At 36.4% G+C, this 16713-nt stretch overlaps 1 protein-coding gene across 1 annotated transcript in view; it reads right to left on the reverse strand.

Moving 5' to 3' along the window:
• The window catches only part of COL24A1 (collagen type XXIV alpha 1 chain), a 410068-nt gene that overhangs the window by 44851 nt on the left and 348504 nt on the right, over window positions 1-16713 (reverse strand). Inside the window, exons 49-52 of the mRNA XM_043575479.1 lie at window positions 3815-3922; window positions 1688-1795; window positions 1540-1593; window positions 912-974 (exon numbers count right to left, since the gene is read on the reverse strand). Coding sequence (XP_043431414.1) covers window positions 912-974; window positions 1540-1593; window positions 1688-1795; window positions 3815-3922 — 333 coding nt within the window. The remainder of the gene's footprint in view (window positions 1-911; window positions 975-1539; window positions 1594-1687; window positions 1796-3814; window positions 3923-16713) is intronic.

Genomic DNA, 16713 nt, shown 5'->3' on the forward strand with positions numbered 1-16713 from the left:
ATTTATGCTAAGAGTTGGGGAAAGGGTGCAAGATTTCAAAAATTTGACTTTTCATTTAATATTTTGTGTAAGACAGTGGTTTTCAGCTGTGAGGTTTTTCACGACTCCTTTCTCCTACTTCTGGACCACTCTCCTGCCTCTCTCTCTGCTCTCTTCACCCTCGCCCTAGCAGCTGCAGTTAGCCTAGGGGGTGCCACTGCTGCAGGCAAACCACGGCTCGATGTTTTATAGCTTGTTTTCTTTTCAGTTTTATACATCATCTCATCAATTAGGAGACTGGTTAGTAGAAACAGAAACAAAACCAAAAAGCAAAAAACACACCAACAAAAACTGCTGATGGCTTATCTATCCCTATTTATATTTGCTATAGTTTGTAATTCCAGGCACCGACCAGCTAATTGGAATTCTTCGGACCCCAATCTTCGCAACTCTTTAAGCAGTTCCTCATCACTCTCTAGGGATACCCACCCCTGAGCTGGGGAAACATTGGTATGGGGAAATATTTTTCAAAGTGTGGGGTGAGGAGCTCTGGCCATAGACAAACCTCCTCCACGTGGCGCATGGGTGTGGTCTCTGGTCTCTGGTTATATTAATGCTGATAACATGAAACCCTTTATTTTTTGTTCTGAGCGTAAGTTAATAAATACATTATCCTGTGTCAACATTAATTCTGATATGTACTGTAAGTAAGAGCTAGGAATATGGTTGGTCTATGGGATCTTTTGCTCAAATTAGTATGTGAACTGAAAAAGGCTGAGAACCCTTGCATGTGATCTAATGGGTTTCTATCTTAAAAGCCATTTTATTAAGTTATTAATTTGGAGTATATCAGTTTCAGAGTTCTTAATGCTGATTCCTGCAATCAGCAAAGAAACACAATTTCTGGGCAAGTACAATGACTTTATACTTACTCTCTGTCCAACGGGACCTTTAGGACCTGATATTCCAATGATGCCAGCATCTCCCTCAGGACCCTAAAAATATAATAAAAATAAAAAGTCAAAATCTTTAATTCTATATGGACATTTTACAAGTGAAATAATCTTGTAACAATTTATTAAGAGTTGGCTCTGAAAATATGGAATGTAAATGGATAGTTAATGATGTGCATGCTGAGTGCTTTGGAGGAACTGTACTAAAGTGTGCAATTTACTTTGAAATACACCAAAGTGAATTGAGAGAGGGAGAGAGGGACAGATAGATACATGATAAAGCAAGTGGAGTAAAAAGCTATGGTAGAATCTAGGTAATAGGTATACGGGTTTTCGTCCATTCTCTCAACTTTGCTGTATGTTTGAAAACTTTCACAATAAAATGTTTGGGAAAATGGAATGTGAGGGAGAGAAAAGCAAATTATTCAATAAAATTGGTAGGGAAATCTATAGCTACACAAATTTTAAATTAACACATTTAAAATTCAAACATATAACTGTACCAACTGAAATTTTACAGATTAAAATATACAAAAACTCAAGTCAGAGACTAAACACTGTTATTTCAACATCTTTCTGATGAATAGCAGAAAACATGTAAACGTACCCTGGGGCCTGGGAATCCTTGGAAACCTGTCAAACCTTGGACACCATGTTCTCCCTGCAATGTGAATAGATACGATCATCATTATTGTGCAACGGTGGCCTGATCTGGAGAAAAAAAATACTTAGTGAATTTCTGAGTTGGCACATACAGGCTGCCCTTTAAGGCCAGGCTCTCCACGTGGTCCTTGATCACCTTGTGCTCCTCCGTGGCCTCTTTTACCTTGAATTCCAGGTTGTCCAGGTAGTCCTTGTTCGCCCTATGGGCAAAAAAAGAAAGGTGATCTTGACTTTAGAACCTACCAACATAATTGAAACCCAAATACAAGTCCATCTTTAGGTATAGTACAGGACACTCAGGAGATCAAATTCTGCATGGTCATTCTTCCTACTGATATTTTCCACATAAGTAATATTTGATTATAATGAACAATACGTGTAGCAGTGGGGAAAGGAAATTCCAAGGATTATGGCCGTAAGTGTGGAAAGAAGAGGGAAGGGGGTACCTAAAAGCTAGAAAGAAGGCAGTGGGGCTAACGAGAGAATGGTGAATGTGCGGTGTGTGTGTGGGTTGTATATTACATATGACGGAATGTGCACTGTATATGAGTTGGTGTTATTTTGCTGTGTTCTTCTCACCATACAGAGATGATTCAGCTTATACAAGAAACAAAGCAGATTCTCCTGAAGTGTGAACCCTGGTTTTTGTCACGGTTGTCTTTTCAATCCTGTCATTAAGAAATTTCTATTACCTGTTTCTCAAGGTTCCTTTGATATAAATTCCCTTTATCTCCTCTAAAATTCCACTTAATGATATACTTAATCGCCATTATTTTATTTGCAAAGGTTAAGTCTTTTCTAAATTTACTTTTATTTTGTTTTTCAAGTGAAAGTTGAAATATCTTTCACACCATGTCTAAAAATAAGAATCAGGTAGAGTTTGCAGTAAGTGAATGAAAAATGAAGCTTGGTAGACTTTGATCAAAGATTCTTTAAGATTAGCAAATTATCGTTCACTGTCTGAAGACAAAGATACAGCTTTGGGACTTGACAAATATGGATCTTTTTTATTGCAGATTCACACATTAAAGAGAGGAATCTTATTTCTTTTCCTAGTTTTAGCATTTGTTCAACCACTTTGAATTTTAGTGGAAAGGGATGAGTCATCTCCAGTTTACCCATATGGATCAGAATATCTGTACATTCTTTAGAAGTGGAACTATGAGGGGCGCCTGGGTGGCGCAGTCGGTTAAGCGTCCGACTTCAGCCAGGTCACGATCTCACTGTCCGTGAGTTCGAGCCCCGCGTCGGGCTCTGGGCTGATGGCTCGGAGCCTGGAGCCTGTTTCGGATTCTGTGTCTCCCTCTCTCTCTGCCCCTCCCCCGTTCATGCTCTGTCTCTCTCTGTCCCAAAAATAAATAAAAAACGTTGAAAAAAAATTTTTAAAAAAAGAAGTGGAACTATGAAAAGTTAAGAGGTAATACGATGACGGTGACAACGTCTCAATCCTAGGCTTTTATGAAATCACTTTAGACACTAGACTAATCTCTTTGTTGTCTGGGTCAGTTCTGCACTGAGATAGCTCTGAAACAGGTTTTGTTTGGAAAGCCTATTGACATGTGACAACATTCCATTCAATGCAGGACTTAATTACGATCACTTTGACTCTATGAAATAAGCTCTACTCTTATCAGGTTTATAAATTGGTTGGTTAGGTTCAGACTCAGAGGAATAGAAAGTGTATCTAAGAAAGTATGAATCTAGAAGTAATAAGATTTCTCTTTTTTTTTTTTTGAGAAGGTAGATGACAGAGGGGGAAGAAGAAACAGAATGAGTCAAAGGGCATTTTTAAAAAATGTTTATATATTTTTGAGAGACAGAGCACGAGCAGGGGAGGGGCAGACAGAGAGGGAGACACAGAATCCGAAGCGGGCTCCAGGCTCTGAGCTGTCAGCACAGAGCCTGACGTGGGGCTCGAACTCGCAGACTGTGAGATCATGACCTGAGCTGAAGACAGACGCTGAACAGACTGAGCTGCCCAAGTGCCCCAAAGCATTGCCAGTTCTGAGTTAATGAGTTGTTCTGGCAAATTACATGGACTGTGGTTATCACAGGAGATGAGTATGTCAAGGCCATACACTGTTTTTCCTAATGTGTTATTATTGGTCAAATTTTTAAAAAATGATTAATCTTACCATTGTGTGATTTAGCCAATGAACTCAGGTACAATAAGCATGTTAGTAGTGCTCCTCATCCATCAGAAGAAAATGTTAAAGTACCTTTGGGCCTGGAACCCCTGGGCTTCCTGGAAGGCCTGATGGCCCCTTGGCTCCTCGAGGACCTGGAGACCCAGCTGGTCCTGCTCTTCCTGGGCTGCCTCTGGTGCCCTAAATAACATAGGTAAGAAATAAAAATTGGGGGTATTTCCTAAAACTTCATCCAGAGGCTCAGTAACTGTAGGAGGCGTTGGTGTTCTGAAAGGCTACTGTTGACACACTGCTCAGGTTTGAGAGTTATCCTGGGCTTCTTTCCCAAATAAGTGAAATATTTAAGTCATGTTTTTACCTACCTAAAGTCTCTAATTATAGTTAATATAATGGTCTGAGGTATTTAAAATGAAAATACTGAGGCAGTACAGTCTCTTAGTACCTTCTGACTTAAATAGCCTAGGTGTAAAGTATGTTCATTGTATTCTAACTTTCTGTATTATATTTGGGTGTGCATGACAACTCTAATAACTGATTAATGTTTCCTTAAGAAAAAAATTCTATGGATATTAACCAGACTTACTGTGGTGATCATTTTCTCAATATATACACATATTGAATCATTATGTTGTATACCTAGAACTAATATAAGCTCTATGTCACTCATATCGCAATTAAAATTTAAAAAGTTTAAAAACTTTTTTTTTAGAGTTTCTGAGTGGTTCATTTGTTAGCCCAGCAAGGAAAGTCACTTACTGACATGACTTAAATCATGTACCCAAAGTAAACTTGTTTAAGATTCAGTTAGCCTTTTGGCAAGAACAATGGCCTGAAATGTTGAAGACATTGGAGCAGCATCAATAAGCAATTAAAAAACAAGGTAAATGCTTTGGAATGGTTTTCCTTGCCTCTTGATGAACTGACAGATGTTAGCATTACAACTCAGTTGTTTATTTGGGGAGTCAATGCTGTGTTAAAGTGACTAAAGAATTAACGTATATGAACAGTTTGTAATTGACTATAGGTGAGGAAATTTTCAAAGACATTAAAGCACTAAGTCAGTACAACCTCAAATGGAATCAGCTAAAATGTGATAAAACTGATAGCAAAGCATTGGACGAAGATTTACTGGACAAATTTACAAAACTTGTGAAAATGTACAGTACTTAAAGCTAGGGATATTCATTTTATTATTCACCATCAGTTACACTGAGGAAAATACTTGAATCTAGCATGTATTGTTGAACAAGTAGTGTCAACAGTGAACTCCATTGACTCTTGCAAACTTCATCCATTCTGTGATTTTTTTGTGTGAAAATAGAACCTGAATATCCTCATTTTCCCTATCACAAAGCAATTTGATGGCTTGGCAGGGATAAAGTTTTCCTGAGATATTTTGAGACCAAGATTGAAATTGTTTTGAATGAGAAGAACCACCCTCAACCTCTATTATTGAATAATGAGTGACTTCAGAAATTAGATTTTGCTACAGACCCTATAATGTTTATCAATGAATTCAACCTAAAATTACAAGGCAAGGCAATGCCTATTTGTGAAGCATGTACTGTGGTAAAGTCATTTCTTTTTCAGTAATGTCTATGCCCAACATGGGGCTCAAACTCACAATTCAAAGATCAAGAGTCACATGTTCTCACCAGCTGAGTCAGCCAGCCACCCCTTGTGGTAAAGTTATTTTGATGACAACTAATGTTCAAATCACAAGTAATGTGAAGCAACTTTTATATATTTCCTATTGGTGTCAAGAATTAAAACAGTGAGACCGTCATTTCCACATAAATTTGTAGAGGGTAGATTTTCTGAGCTCAGCTACTGCCAGTAGCATTTTTTAGCACTAGAGGCAAGAAATTTGTGTACTTCAAAATCCATTTAACTGTGCAGCTGAGAAGTTTCACTAAAGTCCAATTGGATATGAATAATATGCAATGTAATGACATAATAGAAGGCAAATATCAAGAGAAGATTCTAACAGAATTTTATAAATTCCTTCCAAGCAATGAATAGGCACAGTTAAAATCATATGTTTGTGACTTTGGTAGTACCTATCTGTGTGAAAAGAATTTTCAAAGATGAAGTATGTAAAACATGCAAAATCTCATTATAGGTCAGCATTAACAAATAAAAAGAAAATTTTGATGATATGGAACTGTAATAAGCTAAATGTTATCTCCCTCCCACAAATAATTCCATTTTTTCTCATTACTAGAATTGTATTACCAACAAAAAGCTGTGCTAAATTTTATTTTGAATTGCATGAAGAAAAAATTACTGAAAATCTATTTTATCTTTTGTTGCATAAGTTCTTAAATAAAACCCTTAATTTTGCCTCTTGCCTTTCAAAGCCTAAAATAGTTACCAATATTTACAGAAAACATTTGTTGACCTTTGTTCTAGATGACCACTACTTTCTCAGTTGATTCCTGGGATACTAAATTGGGTTGTGCAATCATTCTTTCATGCATTCAGCAAAAAATTGATGATGATATAGAATATCATCTATGTGAAAGGAAGGTACCATAAGAAGCCATATGGGGAATACAAATATAAATATGTTTTTATTTTCAAGGAGCTTAATATTAAGTGAAAAGGATAAAATGTAATTATATAAACAGTTATAATAAATACAGAAATATTTTAAAAATTGCCAGATGAGAAGAGAGATAGAAAGCAAATTCTAGAGAGGTTCTGAATAGGGGAAATTACTTTTGGTGCTGATCAAAACAGGAATTACTGATAAAGTAGAGTAGAACTGGATCATAAGATAAAGATATTGCCCTTAAAGTTACAAATGTAATAGGAAAGATGATTTGCTAAAGAGAGTATTCCTGTAGAAGGCCTGGTTGGGAGAATAGGATTTAAAGATAAAGCCAATTTTGAATATAATACTAAAGTATTTTTCCTTTTTTCTCCAAGTTATTTCCTCCAAATTATATCATCACATATCTTTTTATTTTCTTACTTACAGTGAATAATTCAACATAGTTAAAGAATTACCTTTTCTATGTAGATTTTCTTCATGATCACAAAACTCACTATAGTAATGAATGTAAATGTATTCTATATCACTATGCGCCATGTACTATGCTGGACACATAGAGAGAGATGCCTACAGAGTATAGGTTCATATTCCTAGGTTGACCTTTAAACTTTTTTTTGTCCCAATCTACATTAGCCATTTTCTCTCTCATCATTTCTCTACATTAGTGGTTCTTGATATATGTAAGGAACCATTATGAAGACAAAAAAGGGGAAGAGAGAGAGAAGGAGAGAAGGGGAGTAAGTGAGAAAAGAGAGGGAGAGAGGGGAGGTAGCGACAAAGAGACAGAAAGAGAGATGGAGAGAGAGAGGAAGGTGGGGCAGAGACAACATGTACACACACACACACACACACACACACACAGAGAGAAAGAGAGAGAGAGAGAGGGAGAGAGAGAGAGAGAGAGAGAGAGAGATCCACATTGTGGACTTAAGTTTCAGGTGGTTATATGGTTCTTACATATTGCTTTCACCTTAACCTAAGTGCACTTATCTCTATTTCCTTCCCCTTGTCACATGAATTTGAGGACCCTGGATGCATGTAATCCATCCTATTTCTTTCCCCCTGCCACACAAATCCTGGATTCAGGACTTGGTGTCATTTAAAAATTTTTTTTTAATCTTTATTTTTGAGAGAGAGACAGCTGAGCAGGGGAAGAACAAAGACAGGGAGACACAGAATCCGAAGCAGGCCCCAGGCTCTGAGCTGTCAGCACAGAGCCTGATGTGGGGCTCAAACTCACAAACTATGAGATTATGACCTGAGCCGAAGTCGGACGCTCAACTAACTGAGCCACCCAGGTGCCCCGGGACTTGATGCCATTTTAGAACTCATTAATGCAAATGAAAGCAAATCCAGTCAGTCACCTGAGACCATGAGATAAAATTTCAAAATGTTTAGTGAAGACGTAGGTGTCATACCAATGGCCAGGTGTCTAATAGAAATAAGGCTTTATAGAAAAGGCAAGTCTCAAAAACAAATTTTGATGAATAGTGCCCTCCCCACGAAAAACAAAAAAAAAAAGGTGAAAAATGTAAAGAAACCAATGGCCTGCAGAGAAAGCAGATTCTAAAAGGTCATATAAAAGATGGAAGGAAGGGTATGTAAGCAAGGAAAAAAAAATCATACAGACTTAGGTTAATATATAGACTTAGGTCCAGTGTTAAATTAGGTGAAATGTAAGGATTTTTTTTTTAAAGTGGATTGTCTTGCAAAGCTGTGAATAGCCTATCCTTGGATGTATTATAGAACTAATAGATGCCACAGGGAGAGGATATAATATGACAGATTACCCTAGACAATTTGAGGATACCTCAATGTTCCAAAATTCTGAAACATTAGCACTTTACTTGTAATTTTAGGCAATTTTTAAGACCTTTATTTGCTAACAGTAAAAAAAAAAAATGTATCTTTTGGGTAATGCATGGACAATGGACATTCAGACACTGCTGAACGCTCCTGAAGTCAATAGGTCTTTTTAGCTGAGAATAAAAAGGACCCTAGAACTAGTCCGTAGGGTTAACTGAAAACTAGAAACTTTACTTGCAGTGCTATCACATATTTAGCACAGCACAATGACTATGTTCCAAGTCATTTACTGTTCATGTTGGTTTCTTAGAGAGAAATTTGAGGATAGTAGCAGAGTGTTCTGTACAAAGTTCCAAACAATGTTTCATACAAGTAGAGAACAAATATTTCTTATTATGAACACAAAGATGGATGAGTAATTTTGCTTTCAAGAGAAACAGATGCTTATGCCTAGGCATTCTTTCCAATGTCTTCCAAATGATTTGTCTAACACCAATAAGCAAAGAGTAAGTCATTCTGAGTGAATTTTAAAATGTAAACAAAACCACAATTGATTTGTTCACAGATGATGAAACCAATAAACTCTGGAGGAAGTGTCAGTTTTGATTGGACTGAAACCAATGACTGCTTAATCCTTGATATTCTAAAGAAACAAGTACTTGGGTCAGTAATCAACAACAATAACATCAGCCACAAGAGTTACTTCTTATTGTCATCTATGTATCAGAAACTGTCATGGTAATATGGTTGTATTGTTTTATTTAATCGATGTCAGTTAAGAAAAGAAGAGGGATTCCAGTTTCTTTTACTTTGACTTCCCCGTGGGTAAAGGAAAGAGTAGTTTACGTATAAATTTGCCTTCAATCTGGAATTGAATGGAAAGATCTGGAAAGGAAAATGGAGTTATCGGCACACATTAGAAGGACAGAGAGAGAGAGGAAGATTTTGTTACAGTGTTGACTGGTTTGTATATAATAGTGAAACATCACAGAGAATGTCCCTAGGTCTCTTAATTTAGTTGCCTTAATCTCATTAGGATTGAAACAACTATATTAAGAAATAAGTAAGAAAGAAATAAAATTTGCTAAAGACAGGCAACAATAGAAATCCACATTTTAAAGTAGATTAACAAAGGGGTGCCATCTTTAAAACTATGTTGAATGAAAAGATAAATATTTTTAATGTTAATTTTATTGATTTCTCAACAACAGAATAATAAATCTAAAGTGACACTAAACTTCAAATTAGTTGATGTTTTCCTTTAAAGTAGCACCTTGAAAATTACTAAAAAGTTTTTTTCTTTCCCTACTGCCAAGCATTCTTTGTGTTCCCAGCATTATATTTATGTAGTTATTTATTGTGTGAGAAAATAGCAATTAAAATTAATTTGCTTTCTATAGAGCAAAAAATAAGTATGATGCCCTGAATTTTTTTGCATTATTAGGCAACATAAGTACTGCATTTTTTGTTTAAGCCAGCAAATCAACGAGTTAATAAAAGCAATGCTTTGCTTCCTTTACTCCAAGCAACTAAAGACACTTCTGTTTAAGTAAGAATTTCTCATTTTATTTGGTTTACTAAATATATCCCTCCTAGGAAAGAATTGGCTGTTTAAAAAATATGGGATAGGAATTATTAGGTGATTATATGCAAGGCTACATTATATCTAAATAGTGTAGCATTCATAACATTTTCCTTCAGTGCCAGTCATAAGTAATGCGGCCAAAGGCTGGAAATAAGATTTATGAATGAGCTGTATACTACAGTTAGGAGATAACTTTAGTTTTGAATCTCTAAACATATTAAAGCTTATGGAACTTGGAGCAGGGTTGAGACAAGTCAGGTTAGCTTGACTTAGGTTATTCTCAAGAGTATACAAAACTAACCCTTGTTCAGCCTTAATGAATGTAGGCATTTCAACATTGTATTACCTCACAGAAATTATTCACACATTTCCATTAGAACAACTGGTGGTTTGTCAGTCTTGTAAAATGGACAGTGCAAATGTCACTCTAATATTGGGCAAAATTAATGTATCTTACGAAATCTCCTTTACTCAGCTCAGAACGTATAATCACAGGACTAACAAGGACTGAAAGAAGTTATTTCATTTATGCTTTGGCTCTCAGACATGTCTAGGCTCACACTACTATGAAGAAATAAATGTCCATCTTTTATTTCAAAAATACCAAATCTATACCCATACTATTTTATTTGATCCTCAGAATCCTGTGAACATGCCGATTCTTTCCTGACTGCAGGTTTTTCCATTTTGATTCCTTCACATAGCGCGTTCTTCCTTCATTCTGTATATACCTGGCTCAGTTTTCTGAAGGGATAGATAGTATAAATATACCCCAGTATGACTTCCTCAGTGAGGCCTCCACTGTCTACTCCATCTATAATCTACTTCCCACATGTTCTATTTCAAAACCCTATTTATTTCTTTCATAGAACTTAGAACAATTTAGAATTGCCTGATTTGTTTATATATGGACTACTACTCAATTACTAGGCTGATCCATATTGCATTATGAATTGTTTTTAGGTCTAAAATGGTCAAATGTCAGAAGTTTCTTGCTGTTTCATGTATGTTTCACGAAGGCCATTCTTTGTCCATCTTGTTCACTGCTCTATTCTCTAACTCCTGGCTCATATTAAGCACTAAACAAATATTTTTGAATGAATGAATGTTTGCTTAACCACGAATATCTATTACTATGGAAAGATGATAATAGCTCAATAATAGACATTCACATAGAATGTCTCATTTGATACTCAGAAAAACCATATGAGTCAGGTATTTTTGTATTGCTGGTATAGATGATGCTTAAGACATTAAGTAGGTGACACATCCTAACTTTATTCGAGTCTCCGAAGTCGTTGTTATTATGCAAAGAATATTCATTCTTCAAATATTTACTGAGCTCCTTCTATAGGCCCGACACTGCTAAGTGCTAGGGATGCAAAGATGAATAAAACATGATCCCCATTCTACAAGAGTTTGCAATCTTTTGGGGGCAGAAAGATGTGAAGATATGTAATCAGCAGCCATATGACCCATCCTCTGATGGAAGCAGTGTATACAGTATACATAAGTTCAGAGCAGGGAGGCTTAACTCTGACTGAAGAATCCAAAGAAGAGTGTCTGAAGGAGGCAACCGTTCAATTAAGTCCTAAAAGAGCAAGAAATTATTCATCCTAAAGTCAGAGAGAAAGATGGAAGAGCTGTCCAAGCAGAAGGCATAAATTGCATGTACAAAGGCATTAAAGTAGGAAAATATGCAGAATTTGGGGGAATGTCTAAGTAATTAAGCATACCTGAAAGGGCACAGTATAGTGGTTAAGGACATAGGTAGGCTCTGAATCTACATTGCCTGATTTTGAATTCTGGCTCTATTATTTGTTGTCCGTGTGACCTCAGGCAAGTTACTTAGTCTCTTGGAGTCTCACCTTCCTTTTCTGTAACCTGGAGATAATAGCTCTACCTACTTAATGTTTTTTTTTGTGAGGAGTTTTAAAAAAACTTCATCCATATTCAGCACTTTGAATAGTGCCTCACACGGCTAAGTGTTTAATAATTGTTAGCCGCCATTATGACTGAAATGCACAGCAAATGTGAGGAGAAAAGTGGACTATAACACTGGAAATGTAAACAGAGGTCAGATCATGAAGGATCAACATTCCAAGAAGACTATGAACTTTATTGGATTGAGAGTCATTGGAGACTCAACTAGGAACATTACATCCTTTAGCAAATCTTTCATTTTGTTGCTAATAAGCAGCCAAACAGACTGTGTTTTGTCTGCTCTGGAAGAGTTCCTAATGAGCAGTTAATGGGCCAAAACAAGCAGCAGAGGGAATAGAGAGAAAGTAGCAGTCAGGATAAACCATAATTGGAAATCACCCTCTTAATAATCAAGAGTTGACAGGATCTGCTGAAGGTATGTTTCTTTCTCCAAAATACTGTGAAGAAAGAAATGTATCTTCTCAGAAACAGAAGTTTCTTTAGTGTGACTAGCTCACAGGCTAGAGAACACACCAGATGGGTGGCAGGGCTGCTGGTGTTCTTTAACAGAGGCTTCCACGGTGGTCTTCCTACTCTGTGCTTGGATTATGAGTGGGCTGATGAAGTGTGTTTTTCCTTCCTATACTGGGCACAATCCACAAGTGGGAAACTTAAGACTTTCGATGTTCTTTTAGGACAAGCATCTCATTTTATACAATACTTAAGCTTATGTTCACCTGACAAAGTGCAAAGTCAAGATTGAAAGGCCTTGATTTGTCTTAAGTCAAGATGTTAGTTTTGTTTCTTTCCCTCTTTTCCAATAACCAATTTTATAAGTTGCAGCAATAAAAAAATAAAAAGACCGGTAAGCCTTCATTTTGATGACAAATAGATTTATGATCTTTGCAGGGAAAAGTTGTTTTCCTTTTTCATAAATGATTGAGGCACTACTGAAGTCCAACGCAATGAAAACAGCATGGTAGACTCATTTACTACAGATGTGCTAAATTGACGAGTCTCAAAACACTCATTTATACAGAAGGAAATTCACACAGGCAACTGTGAGTCTCCCCAATACTATCCTTTAGTTATAGTCACATGACCTTGGAAAAACACCGAAACTGTGGAGTGAATATGCCAAGAATTCTTTAACTCCTTGGCCACATCAAAAAAAAAGAAAGAACATTGTTTAGGAAAATCAGGCAGTTGCATAATGCTAGAAATCCCAGAATAAATATTTTTCTCAGTGGAAAAATCCAGCAGTCTTTAAAGGTAAGCCAAGAAACACCACGGTGCCATGATTTAAAAAAATAAAATAAAAATTACAAAAAAAGACCAATGGAAATATGTCCTTATCCGTTGTTGAAAATATTCCAGGGAATATGCTAGTATTTAAAGACTGTGTTACTATCTCTTAAGTAGTTTTTCTACTGCCACAGTAAGTTTCAGAAATAATTACTTAGAAATCATTTCACCTAATGGCCAGTTTGGCCATTGTTACCTAATGTCATTGAACAGACCACTTCCTTATAAAAACCATTATTCTGCTTTCATATCATATATTCTACAGGGAGCAGAAATACTTACAGAAAAATTTTCTGTATTCTTAAATACCAATGGCATGTGTAAACCTTGGGGCTTTATTTAAAGGGGATTCCTCAAGGGAAAGTTAATTTTGTTTTTATTTTGAAGGCTACAAAACGTTTCAATATTTATGACATTCTGATATTCAAAGTAAGCATGTGAAATTTTTCTTATTCTTTGAAAATGCTAAAAAGTAGGAGATAATGAATTATGATCTGATACCTAATTGCTTACTAAGAGCAATAGCAGATACCATTCAGCTTCATGGATTTGGGAGGTATACAACATTATTGTAATTCATTTCAACTCCTTTCATCATAAGATTCCATGAGGTTTTTATACAAGTCATGTATAAAGGGACATGTGGCTCTGAATCTGTTTTTTAAAAATGACTTCCTAATTAGAAGTGGAATAGCTTACAAAGTGGAGCTAGAATATGCATGTTTTATTACCTAATTCATACTCAAATTCTCCTTGCTCCTCATTATGTCTTCAGCGTCTCCATATCTACTAGGTCTATCTAGCATTTAAATGTGGTTAAGCTTCTCTCACTTAAAAATAACTTCTACTGTAATTTCAGTTTCATCTCTAGTTATTGCCCTCCTTTCTCTTTCAGGGCCAAATTTCTCCATTGAATTGTCTGAATATCTTGATTTCCTCACTGTCCACTCTCCTCAAGCACTGCAATCCTATTTCTGCATCCCCCGCATCAGATCAAATGGTTATATGCTGATGTTACCGATGCTCTCCATATACTAAAGTATAGTGGTTATAATTTTATCTTTTTAGATTTTGGTACTAGTCAGTGTCTGTATTTGCAAATACCAGAAACTAATCCTGGATAATTTAAACAGAAAATTTACTGAAAAGGTAGTGAGTAGCTCACAGACAAATCCAGAAAGCCAGGTTCGGAAAATGCATAGAATTGAAGGAAGTTTAGGTAGCCAGAATTTGGACACTGCAGAGTGCATCACCGCAGCTTGCTAGACATGGACTCCAGTCAGCCCTGGAATCTGAGTGTTATTGGGGTTACTGCCACTGCCACTAGAGTAGAATCTCTCTATTATCCCTGCTTCTGCGTATCACTAACTCCCCAGCCAAAGGGCTAGCTGGACATGACTGATTGGTTAGGCCTAGGTCATAGGCCTGTGTCCTTGTTTCAAGGAGGAAATGGGAAGTGAAAATGTAGACTCTGACTTCTGTAGAAGGTGCCCTCCCCCCACCAAGACTCAAAAAGGGAGTAAACATAAACATTTATAAACATAAGATGGGGTTAAAATGCTGAGTAGCCAAAAACCAAAAAAATAAAATTAATAAAACACATGTCCATCACAATCTCTCAGGATTATTAGATCTAGTTGATGACTTTTTCCTTGAAATATTTTTTTTCCTGAGTTTCTATGACATTACATTCTTTTTCTCCTACCTATTACGATCACTCCATTTCAGTCTCCTTTGTAGTCTCCTCTTCTTTCTTTACCTGATTTCTAAATGATAGAAATCCTTACAGCTCAGTACCAGACCTTCTTTCCATCGTTTATTTAATATTTGTATTTTTCTTCATTTGTTCCCCAAATCTATTCACTGTCGCTTCTCTATCTTGCTGTTTGTCCTGGGAATTTGACCTTCATGGACTGTTATCATCTGGGTTCCCTTGTCCTCTTTTCACTTTCAGTTGGGGTTGGCCAATGGGGTACATATCTCTAGGATATTAGAGGAGAAAGGAGTACTATATTTATTTCTTCCATTTCCTCCTGGCTTTGACATTCTGTCAGTGGCTAGGTTACGTTCAAATACAGCTCCCTTAAGGTGCCCCTTTTCCCACAGCTCCAGCCCTCAGCTTGGCTCTCGACTTGACACTATTTCTTTCCTTTAACCTTTCAGGTCTAAGGACAGTAACCACATCCTACTGTTGATAGTCTCTGGATTCTCCCAACATCCCTTACTGGCTGTCTTAACCCTTTCTTCATTTCTGTAAATATTTTTTTCAAAATTCAAAAGTAGAGTATTTCATCTACTTTCTAACATGACTCTGATTAAGTACATTTCTATATGCTGATGACTCTCACATTTATATCTGACACTCTCTGAGCTCTAGGCCAGAATATCTAATTGCCTAAATTTAATAACGTTACCCATAAAATTTGGGCTTCCTTCACTGTTTGCTTTTTTTCATGATGGGCAGTATAATGCACCAAGTTAGGAACTTGCACAAGTTAGAAATTTGGAAGTTATCCTTGACATCCCTCTCCTTCCCTTATCTCCCTTAACCAAATATCAAGTACTGTAAAAACTACCTCCAAAATACCACTAAATCCACCCACTTCTTTCCATTTCCACTTCACTAGTCTAGTCCAAACCATGAAGATATGCAGCCTGAAATATTGCAATAGTCTTCTTATTAGTTGCCTGTATCTATGCTTGCCCCTTTCAATCCATTTTCCATAATGAAGCCAGAGCGAGTCCTTTAAAAATGGAAAATTGGGATAATGTCCCTCCTAACCTCAACGGGGTACTAGTATCTTCAGATAATGCTCAATATCCTTAACGTGTCCTTCAATATTTACATGATGTGGCTCTTGTGTACTTCAATGGCATCAAACTGTATCAGCATACATCTTGTTCACTAAACCTTAGCCATAATTGCTAATGTTCTAGTTTTTCAAACACACTGTGTTCTTCCTAGCTTTGTATATGCTGTCATCTCTGCATAGAATGTTTCTTTCAGGCTTTCCTCACTCACAGTAATCATTCCTAATTTATTAGCTCCTACTTATTCTTCAGTGTCATCTCTCTCTTTCTCCCTACCCTCTCATATCAAGCCACTTTACTGACATAAATTGCAAAGTACATAATTTGATAAGTCTGCATAAAAGATTTCACACATTTGTGAAACCATCATCACAATCAAGATAATATATCTGCCCCCTCCCCCAAAAGCATTCCTTTGGTAAGCCCTCCTTCTCATACGTCTAGCACTCCCATCTACAGGATACCCCCGATTTGCTTTCTGTCACTACAGATTAGTTTGCAATTTTTAGGATTTTACATAAGTAGAATCATACAGTATGTGCCCTTTTTTGTCTTTTTCTTCACTCAGCATATATATTTTGAGATTCACTCATGCTATAGCATGTGTCAGTAGCTCATTCTTTTTATTGCAAACTAATATTTCATTGTACATACATACCACAATTTGTTTAGCCAGACACCTCTTGAAGAACATCTGGGTTATTTCCAGTTTAGGGCTATTACAAAGATAAGTGCTATGAATATTCATGGACAAGTTTTTGTGTAGATACATGTTTTCATTTCTTTTGGCTAAGAGTAGAAAGGCTGGGTCATATGATAAGTATGTTTAACGTTTTAAGACACTGCAGATGTATAGGTAATTGATGTCTTAATGGTATCTGGTCAATGAACATGGTATATATGCCACTTATTTAGCTCTACTTTAACTTTTGTCAGAAATGTTTTATAGTTTTCAGCATACAGATTTGCACATTTTTGTGGTCA

The sequence above is a fragment of the Prionailurus bengalensis genome, chromosome C1 (assembly GCF_016509475.1).
Source record: "Prionailurus bengalensis isolate Pbe53 chromosome C1, Fcat_Pben_1.1_paternal_pri, whole genome shotgun sequence".
Taxonomy (NCBI): domain Eukaryota; kingdom Metazoa; phylum Chordata; class Mammalia; order Carnivora; family Felidae; genus Prionailurus; species Prionailurus bengalensis.